Raw genomic sequence first — 19,346 nt, forward strand, 5'->3', positions numbered from 1 at the left:
TACCGGCGGTAAAACATTATTCAATGTAGCTTACCCTACTGACAGCAACACAGATCGGATTCATCCATCAAGTGTTATCATCATAGGTATTATACCGGGAGGATATTTTTAAAGAGCCTAAGAAATGAAAGACTTCTCTTTTATTGAATCATTGATAGAATTATTTCTCTGTAAATACTCAACTTGTTACTTGATTTCGGCCGAATGAAAATTCTTTCTCAACACCGCGCGTTGAAAAGCTTTAGCTCTCAATCGAGATATCGAATGACGATAATGACATTGAAATTTCACACCAAAACAAGAAAAACATTATTTCGTTCGTAAGGATCGTGGTATTGTAGTATAAGCCTAACAATAGTAGGATATCAAGATAATGCAAAGCTTTCGTCAAATTGTGTGTAATGGCAATCGCGGAAATGAACAAGTAATAAGGAATAGAAAACCTTTTAAACAATTGCTAAACGGTTGTGTCGACGAATGCAGAAAAATATAGACTGTGATCCACGTTGTTGCATGGAAACAGAACAACGTGGGGGTATATATAACATATATTATTATATTTAAAATTGACGTTAAAAATGAACAAACAAGTAAACAAATAAACTTGTATGTAACGTGTAGAGATTGAGTGATGAATTATTAGTTGAAAATGTTATTAAAAATTATATATTAGTGTACGATATTATGATAAATCGAAACCGCTCTGTATATAAATTATTACTACTACTACTACTACTATTATTATTATTATTATTATTATTATTATTATTATATAAGTATACTCGAATCCTGTAAGAACACAATAAAATCATTATATTGCGATGACACGGTGTAATTGTCTCAAATGTTCCCCGCAATGAGGATAAGAAACGGAGAATGAGAAAATGTAAAACTGGGATTAGAATACACGAGCTTTTGTGTCTCTTGGCGACAGGTAATGACGTCTTAGATGATACATGTATTCCATGGCTTGTCTATCTACTCCTTTTTGCTTTTTCTTTCATATATATTTTTAATCATCTTTATTTTTTACACAATAATCAGACAAGTAACAGTGTTCGCTCGCTTCAGTTGCTAGCTGCTCGTGTCGCCAACCCTATGCAAGTAAAACGAAAATATTCAATCAATAAATATACACTTTCATCTACCCGAGAATTTCTTTTATTCACATTATAATACCTATATTCATCGTGTATTATATTCTTCTTTTCTTGCATCGGTATAATACCCATGCGTACAATTATTATTTATTTACTTTTTTTCTTTCATTACACAGATAGGGAAAACGGCAAAGCAACTGCTCGCATACGGCGTGTTATATATTTGTATGATATACATTATCTAGGTATTTATATATGTATGTATGCATATATGTATATATGTATACATATATTTATTTTCTTTATTCATTCATTTGTTTATTTATTTATTTATTCTATAGCAATAGTTATACAATAGATGTGGGTATTTGTTACTTACAAGGTATTTTTTCTCTCTCTTCTCTCTTAGGTAATGTTACAATGTTTTTTGTATCCTTTCTCAACTTGCCTTTATCTAGGGTTTTTTTTTGTTTTTTTTTTTTTGCCTCTCTTCTTTCTTTAAGTCCCCTTTCCTTCATTTCCACGCTGATAATTAATTCTCTTCTATGCGATAATAATTATACAGTATAATGACGATAAGAAAATAATACGAGGACATTGCGTCACGAAAGAAACTGAGGATTCGTACAATTATGTTTATTTTTTAACGGTGTGTAACACATGTCAAGAATATCAATATTGTATATTATAAGTTTCTGCGAAACGGTAGGTGGTTGATATATTTCATTTTTTTTTTCACTCCCTTTAATTATAAATTATACGTATCTTTCATTCTTCTATAGTACGTATCATATGTATGTTGCGTTTTGGCACCGGCACGTGGTAATGAATAAGAATTTCATTATAATGAATCGAATATTCTTTCAATGCGTTTAATTTTTCTTCTTGGGAAGATACGAAAAAGATAAAAATTAAAATAAATATTAATTTTCACAGCTGATGACTCATTGAAGAAAAGAATAATTGACTTTAATGTTCTTCCGCCTGCAGATGAAAACGTGTAAATGATAGATTTTGTAACAACGACGATGATGACGATGACGATAATAATAATAATAATAATAGGTGGAATCATTAGACCGATGTAAAACAAGAAGAAAAGAAAAAAAATAATAAAAGATATTAATAATATCTGGCAATGTCCTCGACCTAACATAATACGGACATTATATAGTTAATTGTACTCGTGGACTTACAAAAATTAGTTGAATAATAGTTATGAAAAGCATATTATTACCTCAATTTGGTAACATAAATATAAATATATTACCGTTAATATTTACTTATTTACTCAATAATATTATCATTATCATTATTATTATTATTATTATTATTATTATTATTATTATTACTTATGTTAACATATGCATGATGATATATAGTAACATGCGTATACATCACTTTTGTAAATAGTATATGTATACCGTACACAATGCTTATTACTCTCTTTTTTTTTTTTTTTTTTTTTTTTGCTTTTTGACATTTTTCTCTCATCTCAGAACACCGAAAGCATTTACTTTTTTTCAATCGAATGGCAGATAATTTAATTATTCATATATACTCTGTGTGTATAGTTAAGTGATTTTTTTTTTTTTTTTAGTTTTTTTTTGTTTCTTTTAAATAATAACCAAGATTCAACCAATATAGTATAACGTATAATTATCATACGATACCAAATACTCGCAGACATTACTTGTGGTTTTCAAACGTATACATCATACATGTGAATAACGCTGTTCTCTTTGTTCAAGATGCGTACGTCTCGCTTATTCTAGCGCCGATCATCGTACGATGTGTTTTCCAATTTTACTTTCATTGAATTTCTGCTAAAATTGCGGCTGTACAGGGTTATCAGAAATTCTGATAAACATGAAATACCGTCGGAGGGTAATGTTTTTTTGTGGATTTTTTCATCTTTTTTTTCTATAACGTGGTATTTTTTCATAGAACTCAAGAACTAAAACTTTTGTCTCACTCTTGGGCAAAACTCCAACACCACAGAGCATTAATGACTCTCTGCGAAAAGTTATGACGGATTGTTTTGCAGATCAAGATATACTTGTCGGATTGGAGCAAAAGAAAATATTTGTAGCGTGCAGCGGCTTGAGATATTACATTGAGACCATTGTGCGCCAAGTTTACTATTTTTTTCTTTCTTTTCGTTTCTTTTTTTTTCCTTCCTCCAACTTATTAACTAAATTGCGACTTCTCTTGTAACGTAAGTTTTTCTTTCCTTCTTTCATTCTTTCTTTCGATAAAACAGATAGACAATTTCAACAGGTGAAAAAAAAAAAAAAATAGTTTTGCATTCGAAACACAAAAGCGTAACCAAAGAGAGAAAAATATATATACATATATATATAATATAAACATACATTATATATTTATAGTAATAACAACTAGAATTATACTTATTCTTTGGTAAAATTGCATTTTATGCGAACAGATCTACAAGTTAATTGATTGATAGATTAGGTGTAATAACTGTTTAAAAAATCGCTATGTCAAAGTAAATAAGATGAGTATAATAAACATAACCGTGAAAATACGATATAGCTTTACAACTCTTTCCTCGCTAACAAACACAACCTGGGCGTGATAATAATTAAAGTTTGGCTAATCTTTGTTTCTTGTTATTTCACCTTTTTTTCTTCCTCTGATAAAAGTTTATCTTATATGTTAAAAAAATAAAATCTGCTCTATAATGTTCATAATTCACCTTACAGAAATTGCACTGGCATCGAGGGTGGCGTGGTGGTTGAAATATAAGATATAAATCACTGTCTCTCTTGTCGTGAAAATTATAGTCTTCCCTGACTCTCGTGATATTTGACATATTCCAACGACGCGCTTGGTATGGTTTTCCAATTTTGTGTCGTCTCATTTTCATTCGACCACCGAAGTTCCTTGGTTTCTCCTTTCCCTTGGCAATATTTCTTATCACGCGTTATACATACCTATATATGCTATACAGCGCGTTGTTAATTTTTAAACAATTATGTAACAACAGGACGGCTACTCGATCAAATGAGACATATCGCATCTCAGAGGTTCATTCGAAATTTCTCTTTTGCTACGAAAAATACAAGACAAGACTACGTTTTTGTTTTTCTTCTTTTCTAAAATTTTCTTTCATTTCCTCTGACAACAAAGCTTGACGTGGTGACAAGATGAGACATGAGACGGCGCTACGTTTACATGCCAAACTCTTGACTCTCTACTTAATTTCTAAAAGTAAACATCACCTATTCATCAATTTATACCATTCAAGTCAATGGAATATAAGAAACACTAAACAAGCAGGAGGTGTGGCGTCAAACATTCTTCTTAAGATTCTTTGCTTACGCGCAAATTGCAAAGAAGACTAACCCTCCTCTCTCTCTCTCTCTCTTTCTCCCTCTCTAGATTCTATATTGCAACAATATTATCAGTATTTCTTATTTAACTTTAGTTTTTATTCCCATGTACTTTGCACTTTCCAATTTTTTCAACTGTACTTTTCGCTCCTGGCCTTTTTCCTTGCTTTATCTTTCGTTTTTTTTTGTTTTTTGTTTGTTTTTTTTTTTTTTTGTTTGTATTAAATATATCACTTTTACTTTTCAACATCGATGAATATTTTTTTTGTTTGTTTATTTGTTGTTTTTTTTTGTTTTTTTTTAAATCTTTTTTTTCGTTCTTTTGGTTTTACGGTTGACTTGAGGTATCTTTATTAATATATTTATTTATTTATTTATTTTTTGTTCATTTCTTCAACAAGTATAGATTTTCTCTCTATTTCCTAAAGCACAAGCACGTAAAATCTTCTTTTTTTTCCCTTCTTTTATATATATAACATATATATATATAAATAAATATATATATATATATGTATGTATGTATGTATATGTACACATTACTTCTGGTTTTCTTTGTTACTTTTTTTTTATCCTGTCCATTTCTTTTTGCGCGTGTTTTTGTCTCTTCTGTTCGTTTTTTATATGCGTATATGTGCATGTACGTATATACAGACCCTTGGATTGATTATGATTGCGAGAGATTCGATAACGCCATTTAATAACTTGTTGCATTTGTTCGGAATGTTCGACAAGTGACAGCAGACTACAAAAGTGACCTAGAATCAATCCAAGGGTATATATTATATAATTATTAATCTTCGTAACGTTCAACATAATTAATATATATATATATATATATATATATATATATATATATATATATATATATATATATATATATATATATATTATATATATATATATATATGCATATACACACATGTATACATATATTATTAATTGGCGATAGAAAAAAATCACATCGAACCGGACAGCGTGACGTAGGATTGGATTTACAGCCGTCTAAATAGTAAACCCTAATTAGTTAATAGTATTATTACGATGATTATTACATTATATTAAAAATCTCTAATGAAAAGCTAGATTCTTGAAATGTCCTTATTGTTATTTGTTTTTTTTTTTAAATTTGTTTCTTACTTCCACTCGCCTAGCTGTGAAAATGATCAGAAGAAAAGAAAGAAAATGGCACAAACGCAGAAAATTATTAATCCGAGTCACAACATATAGAGTTGATAAATTTTACGCCCATGAATTCGGTAACGATCGACAGTAAAAAATGAGGAGTTGATGAAATCGATAAAATTAAACGGACGTGACAAAACTACGTGTTAAATCTATAACGGGCATGCAAATATGCACCATCTGAATACCAAATAAACAAAGTGTCAAGGTACGTTTGTAGATAAAAAATAAATAAGACGTTACATTAGTAAATAGTTTGAACAAAAACTTGAAAATTCAAACAGATTCTATTATTTTCATCTTCGTTTCTTCCATTAGTATCGCATCGATATAGATTAAGGAAAGAAAAGATAAGAGAAAGTATCGCAGACGATCGTCGTTTCCCTTATTGTGGGTGTGTGTGTTTTTTTTTTTTGTGTTCTCCGTCGATAAATTATGAAATAGTAAAAGGATAAATAAATGAATTTAAATAAAAATAAACCCAATTATTACACGTAACGACGCAACATCGTCACGACGAAAAATGCACAACAATCATTTTTACCCTATGGCTGACTACGTGCCTACATTTACATTATATAGATATTATACATAATATGTATTTATCTACTTAAGGATTAAAATTTTTTTTCTTTTCATTTTCATTTTCAAATACAGGACTAACGTTGCAAAACACTCAATAATCTATGCACTGCATGTGATTATACCTATAATATAGTTTGCGTGACTTATAAATTATTAATTGTTTCGTTATACATGTACATATATTTATTAAAGCTTTTCATAATTCTGAATAATTAATAAATGAGAGAAGGTTAAAAAAATACGAGAACGAGGAAAAAGAAGAAGAAAAAGAAAAAGAAAAAACAACCATCTTTTCCTCAAACGAACTCTTGGCCCTTTGAAACCGCTGTTTTCTTTCCTTTTTTTACTTATTGATTCTCTTTTTTTTTTCTTTTTGTGTGTGTGTGTGTGCGCGTGTGTGTGTGTGTGTGTAATTTTCTTCACTTATTACTAATTTTTTTTTTTTTTTTAATTTTATTCACATCTTCATTTATTTATTTTTTTATTATTTTTTTGTATTTCTATTCCACAACCACGTACGCACGAATAAACGGATGTGTATGTACGTATACACACATTTCTTTCTTCGATTCTGATTTCTCGACAAAGTAAGCATCGCAAAAAGCCAAGGCGAAATGTTTGAATTATTTTTTTTTTCTCCTCCCATAAGCTCCGGATTCAACATTTACTAAATATACCTAAAACATATATTTTTTTCGCTTAATTTCTTTTCTTTTCTTCTCTTCTCTCCTTGTCCGTTTGATTTTTTCATCACTTCTACATACAATGCTTGCTACGACCGCAGCAGACAGATCTATCGTACGTATATAATATGCTCATAGCAAAAAACTTGAACCACGCAACGGATAGAAGCATCTTATTTTAACAACGACTACGCACTGAATGCAAACAAGTTTTTGTGCCTATTCTAAGTATTTTTTTTTTCTTCATTTCCTATTTTTCTCTCTTCAAACTTTTTTGAATGATATATTCAAGTATATAATGTACATATCTATATATACATACATATATATACATGTACGTACATATGTATATATGTATATATGTATATATGTATATATATATATGTGTATAATAGATAGTTTTGTTAATCCCTTCTTACTTTTTTACGCTCTACCTTGTGTTACTAAACGTAGGCCGGACTAACCATTTTTTTTTCCCTTTAATTAATTTTAATCTCCTTCAATTTTCCTCCATTGTCATTATTATTATTACTATTATTATTATTATTATTATTACTATTATTATTATTATTGTTATTGTTGTTATTATTAATTTCTTATTATTACAGTTCTAATTATTATTAGAATACACATCCAGTGTTACTCCGCCTCTTTTTGTCTCTATCATTTGCATCTGCTGACTGAACTTTCAAGTTCAACGTGACGACTTCCTTTTGTTAAATCTTGTGACTAGATATCAGTCAATGTGGCACGCACTTGTCTTTGTGATAGCGCAAAGATTTTTTTTCTTTAAATCTTTATTTGAAACCCGATACGTACTAATACTATTACTTTTAGTGTAAGCGATAATTATTGTTGTTCGCGTTAGTATTATTAACATTAGTATAACTGTCAATGTTAGGATTATTATCAACAGATACAAGAATGCATCTAGATCTGTCGTTTTTAGTTTCCAATTCTCTGAAGCGCCTGTCTTGCTCGGAACTTGGTAAACACGTTGTCCTCTTCGACGTTTTCACTCAAGTTATATCATCATTTCGTTATTCGTGATATACATCGACTCGGATAAATCGAAGTTCGGGTTGGTTTTGCATCCTTTGACAATTCGCCAAGGACAATGCAGACGACCTGACGTTACAGCAGTAAAATATTGCGCAACAATCGATTACGCAGGGTTACAAAAAACAAGTGAAATCGGTCCAACAGTCGTACAACCTAGTCACCCGAAGTGATTTTCCGTTTTCCTTCGCTTCTTTTGTTTCATTTCTCAAGTTGGCATCAGTAAACTTTACACCGTACAAGATGAGCCGAGTGATGGAAAGATTCGCAACGAAAAAACTCCATCGACTTGCGAACGGTTGGCGCACAAATTATTTCCCACCTAATCGCAAAGACAATAGAACGCGTATATTTTCTTGTTACAACTATCGAGTCTAACATTATTAAGCTGTATGATTCGAGTCCCGCACAGACTCGAAGCATACCTCGCTTTAGATTTAGATTCCGTGTACAATATACTTATATTTCTCTCTCTATATATATATATATATACATATATTTATATATATAATATATATATAAATATAATAATCGGTATAATCATTGTACCTTCGAAGCACGATATACATACCGTACACGAACACATATACATATATACAAATACATATACATATCTATATTTATATATATATATCTATATTTGTATATATACATTTGTATATATGTATATGTGTTCGTGTACGGTATGTATATCGTGCTTCGAAGGTACAATGATTATACCGATTATTATAGACGCAGTTAGTACGATGATGATCCTTAAATATTTCAAGCGATCGTGTGCGTGACACGCTAATCCTTACTCCGTAATGATAACATCGAATTACTCAAATTCATCCTAGCGTATTTTACATTTTATATTAGATGGTATTATTATTGTTGTTGTTGTTGTTTTTGTTGTTGTTGTTATTATTATTACTATTGTGATTATTGTGGTCCATTTTGTAACAATTTGGGGCTGACTTGTCACAAAATGATCCAGAAGAAACACTCTACCGTCATTGATAATTTTATCGTACATGCATATTACGATATTTATACACGTACGCACATATCCATATATGTGTGTGTGTGTGTATGTGTGTGTGCGTGTGTGCGTACGAATTATCCATAGAGTAACACATTTTCTATATTTATATATTATATACATACATTTATCGGCGTATATGATATATAAATAGGTATGCAGTAAACCGTTAGTTTAAAATATTAATAATTAAGATTGTAATATTTTTGTTAGTTAGTTTCCCGTTCATCTAATTCTTATTATTATTGTTACAGCTAAACATCGAAACATTTTTGGCAAACTACAACCAGCTCCGCCGTCGTCCGCCATTCTTATACGTTGCATGGCAAACGTTGCGCATCTCAAAACCGTCCGCTGAGCTTTGCACGATCGAGATGATTATTGAAAAGAAGATTATTGAGAAAGGGATCTCTTATACGATAAACGACTCGATCAAATACGCCGCACGACAAAGACTCTCGTTCGGCTTTTCGATTCGTGATAAATTTATAATAAATATATACGTAATGCTTGATTGTTAAACCAGCGGTTTTCTTCTTTCTCATCCTCTATCTTACAGCGTAAGCTCTCTACACTCGATGGTTAATATAATATTATCAATATTTTGTAGTTTTACTTTAGTTTGTTTTTCTTGTTATTATTTTATTTATTTTTTTTTCGTCCGTTTTTTCTTTTCTTTTGACTTGTTTAAGTACACCGATCACACTTTATACCTAATGCACACATCTTTCTTGATACAATCTAATCTGTTCTTGTGGTTACGCGGTGGAAACTCGGAAAACGATTCAGACGCGCAAATTACACGATCGAAAGAACCGTTCGGCGTGCCTTCGCCCGATAGTTGTTGTATAATTAATTTGTTCGCTTACTTATTTACGCATATTTTATATTTTATAGATTCTCCACTGTCCCATAACGAGCCGAGAATTGTTTTCAAGTCTTAAAGGTACCTAACTAGAGACAACATGTACGAATATCCTGGAAGGTGCATCAATGACTAATCTTTTTTTTTTTTTTCTGTTTTTGTTTTTTTTCCTTTTCTTTAATCTTATTTCTATTCTACAACTTCATTTTTCTTTTCCGCCTCTGCTTACGTCTGCAGTGTATCTCAATTAAACGTTATATCGCGTATAATTTTCTTAATTTCTTTTTATCATGTTTGTTCAAATTCTTGAAATAATCTTTTACATACGATCATTATATTTTCACGGTAGGCGTACGCTAAAATAATTTATATATACTCTGGTCAGACCACCTGTGGCCTGCATATATTATATAATCTTAATTTATCATTTTATAAGTGTTTTTTTTTCGTTTTTCGTTTTTTTTTTCTTTTTCTTTTTGTTGTTATTATTATTTCATTTTATTTCTCTTTACCTCTTGTTTTAAATGTATATATATATATGCACTTGTGTCCAAATAGATATTATATTTTTTCAACAAATTATGGCGTTATCATAGAAATAGGGGGTTTGGAACCTGACTTATAAAATCATTGGTTATTATCCATTTATTCATTTATTAGATTTGTCAATAATATTATCACGCGGGCTTGAAATAACTAATCTGAGATGGGGAAAGAATCAGGTTCTACCCGAAGCGGAATTTAAATGTACAAACAAAAAATGCAATAATCATGGAAAACAGAATTCGCTATTTGCTTAAATAATCTTACTATAAATTTAACGATTCAAAAGTAACAATAGATAAAATTTTTGACTAATTAAACGAACCGAAGTTATGATCGCAGAATCTTTGTATTCTTTTCTTTTTTTTTAAACACAATTTCTAACGTTTTTATACCATTTTTGAAAAAGCTTCGGATCTCACACATTTTCTTCTTTTCTTTTTTTTCTTTTCTTTTATTAATACTTTTGTGCATGGGCTAAAACTTATAAAGTTTCGTGCAATTGCAATCGCATTCGCCAACCTTTACCAAAAGTTGCTATCCTTCAGGTAAATATTTGTGCAAAATTTGTCGTGGTTTACGTTCCTTTTTTTCTCTAGTTATTCCCTTTTCTTTTTTATTTTTATGTTCGTTTTTTTTGCGTGCTAGTTACCAGCAGTAACGCGCCAAGATCAAACGAACGAGATAAAAAATAAAAATTTATTTATATATATATATATATATATATGTCAATGTAATAAATAAATAATAAACTACTGTTCGTCAATCATTATATTGCGTTACTGCATTTAAACACAACCTCCACCTACGTTTTCTTCTTCCTTTTTTCCTATCATCAGGTTTATCCAAAAATGAATCGTCTATACCGATGAGTTTTGTAATGAAAATTAAAAAATAAAAAAGAATCAATACTCCACTTGGCTCGTTATAAGTACTTTAGCTATCTCTCATTCTCGCCTTCTTCCTTTTCTACGATCAGCTACAAGCAGCACAATCGTTTGTTATACTTTCTTCTCTGTCACATATAAATATTTGCGATATGCTTAATTTCTTGTAAATCATCTGATCTTCCTTTTGTTTTGTGTTTTTTTTTCCCTTCTCAGGGACAAATCAGACCTCATCAGGTCCCATCGCTGTATACGTTTTGTTACTTGTTTAATTTCCAATTTTCCCTCCGATTCAAGCCTTACGCTATTCTTCAGTTTTCTTTAAAATCAAGTTGAATTAATTTAAACCCATACCAAACAGTTTCCCTCTCGTAGAATTCGATCAACGAAACATTACTTACAAACCTCGGAAATGACGAAGAGGGTATTGGAAAAAAATAAATAAATAAAAAGAAAAAAAAAAAAAAAAAAAAAAAAACTTACTTGATCGTAACATCGAAGTGGTTTTTATCGACTGCGTTTATTCACCCGCAAGTCTTGCCGGATTGTAGTCTGTGTTAACGAATGAGAATCCCTTGAATTCTTCTTGATTTATGCAGCGTAAATCTTCAGGATTCACAGGTGTCAAGACCGGCTCTTCTTTCGTGAACTCTGCGTCAAAGTTCATTGCATCCTTTTTGTTTTTCTGTAAATAATACAAGAGAACAATAGTAAAAAGCACAAAACAAAACAAGAAACATCAAATATGTGAATAATAATGAAGTGGAAGTGGCGCAATATTTTCATTGTACATCAACATTAGCCTTACAATTTTCGGTTTAAAAGGAGGCTTCAATCTGCGAGCCTCGAGCGCGTCCCAGTCCATGTCTCTGAAGAATGGGTGAAGTCGTATGGCATTCTCGCCTCCGTTAGCCGCAACGCATCCCAATCTTTTTGCAGGATTTTTGGTCATAAATCCCTTCAGAATCGAAACAGCTTCCTTGGTCAGCCATACCGGATAAAGCACATCGTCTCTCAATATTGACTCGAATAAATCGTCCTCGTTTTCAGCTTCGAACGGTGGCTGACCGGCCATCATTTCGTACATAAGAACGCCGAGCGCCCACCAGTCGACACTCGCGCCATACTGCAGTTCCTGAAGTATCTCGGGGGCGATGTAATCGGGCGTGCCGCAGAACGTCGTCGTGGTTTTGACACCCTCGATTATACCCTCTTTGCACATACCGAAGTCGGCAAGTTTGCAATGCCCCTCTTGGTCCAGCAATATATTGTCCAATTTCAGATCCCGGTATATCACACCGTGTTTGTGGAGAAATTGTAACGCCAGGGTAACTTCGGCGGCATAGAAACGTGCACGAGCCTCGTCGAACTTGCGGGCTCTTTGAATTTGGAACATCAGATCACCTGCGAATCGTTAAAACTTCACCACAAGAACGTACGTTTCGTTTCTAAATAAGGGATTGGCCGACCTTGATGTGCCAGTTTGAGAACTTCCCGCTCGGATGTGTTTCAAACTCAAAAAACATTGATAACTCGACAACTACCAGGGTGGCGACAGTTTTGCTCTAATGAAATTCCCTGACAATTTCCCACGAAACTCAGGTTACGTTGGGTAGTTTTCATGACCAAAAGGTCCAGAAATTTTGCACCTTGAATACACATATTTAGATCTAAAAAACACGTAGTATCGCTTAGTCTTACACAAAGCCTATGATCAATCACAATTCCCTGACTTTTCCCGATAGGTGAAATACCCTGACTATATCCGGTTTTCCCTGTCTCTGTCGCCACACTGATTGAGATCTGATGAAAACTCAACACTTCATTCTCGCAATGTTCATAACAACTTTCCTTATTGTGGCAGGAAGTTAAAAACCGCCACCTTGGCACACGGGGGAAAAGAGAACGTTGTGTGAAAGGTTTCTTTAAACCAATTCGCAAAAGACAGAAGACCAACCTCCGTTGACATATTCCATAACGAAAAAAAGCCTGTCTTTGGTTTGAAAGCAGCTGTGTATGGCGGTGAGAAACGGATGCTTGGCTGCCAGAGCCAGAATGCGTTTCTCTGTCATGGTACAGTCGACGTCGTCATCCTGGATGATGACGTCCTTCTTGAGTACTTTGACCGCGTAAACCTCGTCCGGCGACCCTTTTCTTTCGGCAAGCATCACTTTACCGAAGCTTCCCTTGCCAAGGACTTTGATGAAATTGAAATCATCGAGTCCTAGCTTCCTGCAGCCGGTATCTGAGCCACTTCCGCTGTCGGTCGGTTCTTTCAATTTAGAGGCTGGCACTCCTTCAGAAAACGTTTCATTGGACGCAGCCGACGACCCAGAACCACCGGATTGGCTCGATGACTGGTAATTGATCCTCGCTGGTTTGTTTTTATTGTCCGGTGAGATTCCCATTTCGCTCAAGATCTCAGCCAAATGCCTTGTGTTGATACCACAATTGTTCGCGACATTCTTCTGACATCTCTTGTGCACGCTCATATTGCAAACTGAAAATAGGTAAATATCGAAGTTAAGGCAAAACTACATCAACATTTGATACAAGTTTTGGAGTTACCGACTTGACGAAATGTCGGAAAATCAAACAGCAGCTTAACGCATCGGCAACGATTGAACGGAAAAGATTTACCTTCGCATTGTAGGCCTTGCTTTATAAGACCGTACAGAAGAGACCCGCAATGTTCGCAGAATGTGAAGCGTTTGAAACTGTGTACGACAAAGCGATGAGGTATATTGACGCTGAATCTTTGGCTCTGGGTACTCTGGGTTGTCTGTAAAATATGAACGTTTCCCTAAACGGGCAGATAGTTTGAATTAAAATAAAAAACGAAACGAAAAAAATAAACATCGTCTCCCTAGCGGCGTATGGGAATTTCTCACCCCCTGAGGTAATTCTGATAATACATTTACGAGCTTGACTAGAATTCAGTTTCTGTTCAAAGAACTTGGTTCGCGCAACACTTACTTCGTCTCTCATGCCTGGACAAACAGTGACGACCGACTCGTGACATCTCTTGTGAACGACACATGTGCAGACTGCAACAAACGTGGGAAAAAATTGTACACACGTATATTCTACAGTCATTTTTATATTTTGTTCATCTTCCTCTTTGATGTGTGAAAAGGCTATTCAAAAAAACAATACGGTAAGTAAGCTCCGATTAACATGCGCCGTTCGAACTGCAATCGCTCATTTCATTTCTGTGATATGAAAGACTGTGAAAATTTGTGTTAAATCGTGCAATATGGAGGAAATAAAAAAAAAAAATTGTTAATGGTATGTTACAGAAGAGAGATATGCTAAGAACAGGTGTGAGAATAAAGTAACAAACTTTAAAGTAAAAACTTTTCAACCTCTGCTACCCCAGCTTGTAGATTGAAAAACAAATAAACAAATGTGAAAATCAAACGTAAATTGCACAACGAAAAAAGTAAAACAGACATGCACTAACGTCATCCAAATGACAACGACATATAATACGTGATAAGAAGAATTACAGGTTGGAGAAGAGACGCAGGGGCACAAACATAGTTAAATGATCCATAAATTATTCCCACTCATACTTTATCAAGACGCAAGTGCATATAGCTCTGGACCCTGATTGAGTAAGATCGGAACGAGATAACGTAGGGGAAAAAAAATACACACCCACTCAAGCAGAAAGCGATTGAAGAATGGGAAATATCTTTGGACCGTTGGTGTCTGTAGGACATAGGAAATGGGAGTAAATTTGTACAGCAAAAACTATGCATACGCACATGGGATTCCGCAAGCAGGCAATTAATTATAACTATCGGTTAATAACGTGATTTTGTGTCTTCCTCACCTTGACATTGATACCCTTGCTTGCCCAAGCCCCTGAAATACAACAGACAAAACACGTCACATCGTCTCCTCAAAATCCCTAATAACACATACGCGTATCCCTTCTCTGACGTTGCTACCCAGAAGTTACCTCTACTGTTTCTATCGTTTACCCCAAGCCAAGGGATTAAAAGGCAACCTGACGTTACGCGTTCCTTTGCATGATAAAAAAGTAAGCCACCTATCTTACGACATTAACATTTGCCAAACGAACGGACTCGGTTTCGATTCGTTCGAAGCAAAGCGCGATTGGATCGGCGCTAAGATTTTGCCGATAGAAATGCGTAACGTCAGCTTGTGTGAAATACCAAAGCGTGCAACCCAATTCCACCGATGTCCACGCAGAGTTTCAATTACGCCTCCCATAGTTTAATCACAAAAAGAAGAACCAAATGCATGCAGATTTGTGTTTAATGATCGAGAGGATTGTAATGATATATAAATATTATTATTTTTGTAATAGAAAGACCACCACACCCGGGACACGGACTCGGCACTCGTACATCGGAAATGTTTCCATTCGGTTGTTTTTCACCCGTAGTAAACTGTATCGCATTTTCCACAAATAAAACAAACATCGGGAGAAGTATTTATGCCGAGTCCTGCACGAGCACATACAAAGTATTCCCACAAATTGCCCAATTAACCACTAAAATTACCCATTCTGAGACTAAAAAACATCAGTCCAAACATCCGAACACTGGCTGCAATTACTGTTGCATGTTTCGAAAATTGGATTCGCCGTGTCCAGACACGTATTCTTTAACCAAGTATCGACTATTCGAATGTGAATCAAAATCCAAAGATGAGCGGATGTTGGATATAGGTGGGAGTTTTGTCGTCGGTTCGATACGATTTTTAGTACGGTACAAACACAGGTGAGAAGATAAAAAAAAATTAAAAAAATAAACAAAAACAACAACGGATACGCCGATCAAAGTACGTACCATATAAAGTCGCGACAATGGGAGCAGAATGTAGGCTGCCTCAGGAAAGTAGCCATAAATTTATGCCCGTTGACTTGATGCACCCTTCTTCGCATCGCCCCTCTCCTGCGATTGAAACCTTGTCGCTCCTTAAACTCGCGTCTTGGCTCTTTTCCTCCTATCGCTGCGCCCACTCCGCTTCCGCCGCTTGCGTCTCCCGACCCTCCGCCCAACCCACCGCTTCCGCAGCCAGGTTGTTGTTGCTCTGTTTTTTTGATAAAAGTATTAAAATTTCACTCGGCCTTAGTTGAAATTCGTACAGTCTTTTCTTCTCTGTAAATCGATCTTAAGACGATCCATGCTATTCTTTGTACTTTTCATTGCGTGTAGTATATTAATTGTTCTAGTCTACTCAGTGAAGAATGTAATTCTTTTCTCATGTTTATTGAAAATTATTCCTGGTAAATTATTCAATAGAAACATGTGCCGACACTGACCTTGATTCGTCCATTTCAAGTCTATTCGTATCCTCAGTTTTCCTTGCGGCTCAAGGTCGACCTGGAACGAATGAAGACTATTAGTTCAGTCTGCGTAAAAGTTACACAACATTGCTTATTTGTCAACAGGTAAGAATACAAAGTATTACCGAATAGGTACAAAAATATTTGCAGGTACTCCCTATGGAGGGAAAACTGCGACTGGCGAAGGTCAAAGATGTGACCATTGCAAGTGCCGGTTTATTTATTTTGCAGCGGAATTTGAGGGCGAGTAACATGGGGAGGCTTATACATGAATATAAAATCAAGATGACTTTTCTGAGAAATAGATCTAAAATCCTGCCGTTAAGGGCGATTGCTTCAGAGATTTCTTGCGAATAATTCTGATTGTGAATAAAAATAAGCCAAATCATCTGTGTTTGCAATGAAATATAACAGACCAAGGGATACTTCATGATGCTAGCTACAATAGTCTATAATATTCCACACAGCAACGTCATCTGCTATTTCAAATATGAATATGTTCGAGGCATGAAAGCCTTGAATAAAGCATTTTAATTGCACAATTATGGATCGCACTGTCTGTAACAAATTCTCTAGAATCCTGAACACTTGTCTATATTGCAAAAACCATGCAGTTTGAGTGAAAAATGAGGAAAGATTTGATATAATTGATTATCTTTTTGTGGAATAGTGTTCAAGGATGCGTTGCTACAATTGCAACAAGAATTCCCTGAGAATGACCAACAGCTCAGAGTTCAAAATGTTCTATAGAAAATTTCGCATAAGAAAATTCATGAGACTGAGAAACAGACTGAAGTCGGTAACGTTATTTCAGTGATTCACATTTTGGAAAACCGTTATTTCCTAATTTTAGGATTATCTGAAATGAAGTGTAAATATTAAGGCAAAAGAAATTTATATTTTGAAAACTTGGCCACTTCAGTCGCTACAGAATAAAAAAATTGAGACTTTTTCCCCCCCATGTTTCGTTGCGCTAACGTTACTAACGGCAATCTCATGAAAATTTGCAGTGCGCAGAATTTAATTGTAACAAGCAGATGATACAGTTTTCAACCGAATAATCAAAACAATTCGAGTCGAAGATAAGTATTCGCCTCTTATCTATGATACACATACATACTTGTGGCCTCAGTAAGCCATCGGGGCTTTAATTTATATCTAGTCTACGCAGCAGAGCGTTCTAAACACGAACAGTCATGTAGGCGCAGTCTGCCCTTGTTTCTCGGCGAAAACAGTAAATTTGTTGAAGAATATGTACTACGGATGATTTTCTGCTTCTGTGCTATCTCTTTGGCACGGATTTAACATTCCTCGACGGAATACATAAGGTGAGCGATGAAAATCTTGGTAATCCTATTTTAAATCAGTGATCGCGATCTTACTGACGTTGAAATTTTTTAACATACAACAACGATGATTAATAAATACCGTTTCTCTGGGGTAAAGTATAGCTGCCTTTTTTAGGGTCTCTGCGCGGATGTGGATGAGCCTTTGAAAACACTTTTCGAAACCGTAATTTCTATGCGTTTGAAACATTTTCTAATCAAAGATGAAGATTAATCTGAGTATCCAACCGTCAATTTTTTTCCAACACAGTTATTTTTAACAAAATCCAGACGAATCTTGCAAACGAAGGCTTCGCCCAATCGACAACACTCCAGATCAAATTTGCGCATACAAAAATCAGCCATAGGATCTAGATTCTAATTCTCTCCTCAATGAAAGCTACTTCTCGTTTCCAATGTGTATTAACCAAGGTGCGAGCGCGAACTGCTAGCAATCTCTGACTCGCTTACGAAAGGACAAAGTATATTTGCACATAACTTTTCTTATCTGAGCCACTATCAACCGTCTTAAAGAAAAATTATTATTACAACAACAAAATCTCAGCATGCTGCATATTCACAACAAACGTTGCGCCGAAAGATCGTGTCAGTGCATTTAATAAGACAAGTGCTCAGAATTCTCTAAATTATGCTACGATTAAGAAAAGTATAACATGGCTGAATATCACGAACCCAGAAGTCAGCTGCGTCGTCCTCCCGATGAACCAGATCTTCGAATCTAATGCTGCAATTGGCCACAAAATCATCGGGCGGCAGAGCTGCGTCGTGGAAAACGGTGAGCCCGAGGGTCCCCGCCTCCAGGACGTGGTGAGTGAACGATTCGTTCCATACAGGATCGAAGGTTTTTGGTTTAGTCGAAGACCGATCGAGCTGATTCTCATCGACGTCCAGAAGGACATAGGGGTCCAGAATAGGCGGTTCGTCTTGCCAGAATTTTCTCTGCTTATCCGTTGCCCTCAGGCCTGACGCTTCGCATATTTTTACCTTGACCGTGCCAGTGAACATTTTTCCTGTCTCCCTGCCACTTTATTGTATACTCTTGACGTTGATACCTCAGGTGTTTTTGACAGTCCGCTAAGGTGGGTGACTCTCCCTTTTTCTTTACTTGTTCTCGGATTTATACTCGAATTCGAATATCGAGAGAATCCCTGGGGATGTAAACCGGGACAATTTACGAGAGGGTGAGAGTGAAACGGGAGGAAAATAGGAATCAAAGTTTAACGCGGTGATTCCTGTTTATTTTGTGACTGATCGGTTCCTGTTCTTCCTCCACTTCTCCTTCTGCTTCTTATTATTATTATTGTTGTTATTATTATATATTTTTTTCTTTTTTTTTCCTATTTATCCGTAGTATTTTTCTTCTCGTCTAACGTTGAGCGTTCACCTTCACCGT

The 19,346-nt window shown here is 34.5% G+C and overlaps 1 protein-coding gene across 6 annotated transcripts; it reads right to left on the minus strand.

Annotated features, from left to right (window-relative positions):
• Positions 1 to 1,061: 1,061 nt before the first annotated feature.
• LOC124413771 (protein kinase C) lies at positions 1,062 to 19,177 on the minus strand. 6 transcript variants are annotated; one of them, XM_046894530.1, is made up of 10 exons: positions 18,626 to 19,177; positions 16,584 to 16,644; positions 16,108 to 16,351; positions 15,123 to 15,154; positions 14,210 to 14,331; positions 13,925 to 14,087; positions 13,242 to 13,784; positions 12,093 to 12,688; positions 11,768 to 11,969; positions 1,062 to 1,096 (listed from the first exon to the last, which is right to left on the minus strand). In XM_046894530.1, the coding sequence occupies exons 1-9, from the start codon at positions 18,956 to 18,958 to the stop codon at positions 11,805 to 11,807; spliced, it is 2,259 nt and encodes a 752-aa protein (XP_046750486.1). In that variant the 5' UTR covers positions 18,959 to 19,177; the 3' UTR covers positions 1,062 to 1,096; positions 11,768 to 11,804. The 6 variants fall into 6 exon arrangements, with proteins under 6 accessions (XP_046750486.1, XP_046750488.1, XP_046750487.1 ...); XM_046894532.1 differs by having other exon boundaries at positions 13,925 to 14,066; positions 14,261 to 14,331; positions 18,626 to 19,176; XM_046894531.1 differs by having other exon boundaries at positions 14,261 to 14,331; positions 18,626 to 19,175.
• Between the last annotated feature and the right edge of the window lie 169 nt (positions 19,178 to 19,346).

The sequence above is a fragment of the Diprion similis genome, chromosome 13, assembly GCF_021155765.1.
Source record: "Diprion similis isolate iyDipSimi1 chromosome 13, iyDipSimi1.1, whole genome shotgun sequence".
NCBI classification, from domain to species: Eukaryota; Metazoa; Arthropoda; class Insecta; order Hymenoptera; family Diprionidae; genus Diprion; species Diprion similis.

Coding starts and splice junctions, on each gene's coding strand:
- LOC124413771 (XM_046894530.1), bottom strand. CDS start 18,958: ATGTTCACTGGCACGGTCAAGGTAAAAATATGCGAAGCGTCAGGCCTG. Junction 16,645..18,625: donor ACGACGCAGCTGACTTCTGG/GTTCGTGATATT, acceptor CATTCGTTCCAG/GTCGACCTTGAGCCGCAAGG. Junction 12,689..13,241: donor TATGGAATATGTCAACGGAG/GTTGGTCTTCTG, acceptor AACGATTCGCAG/GTGATCTGATGTTCCAAATT.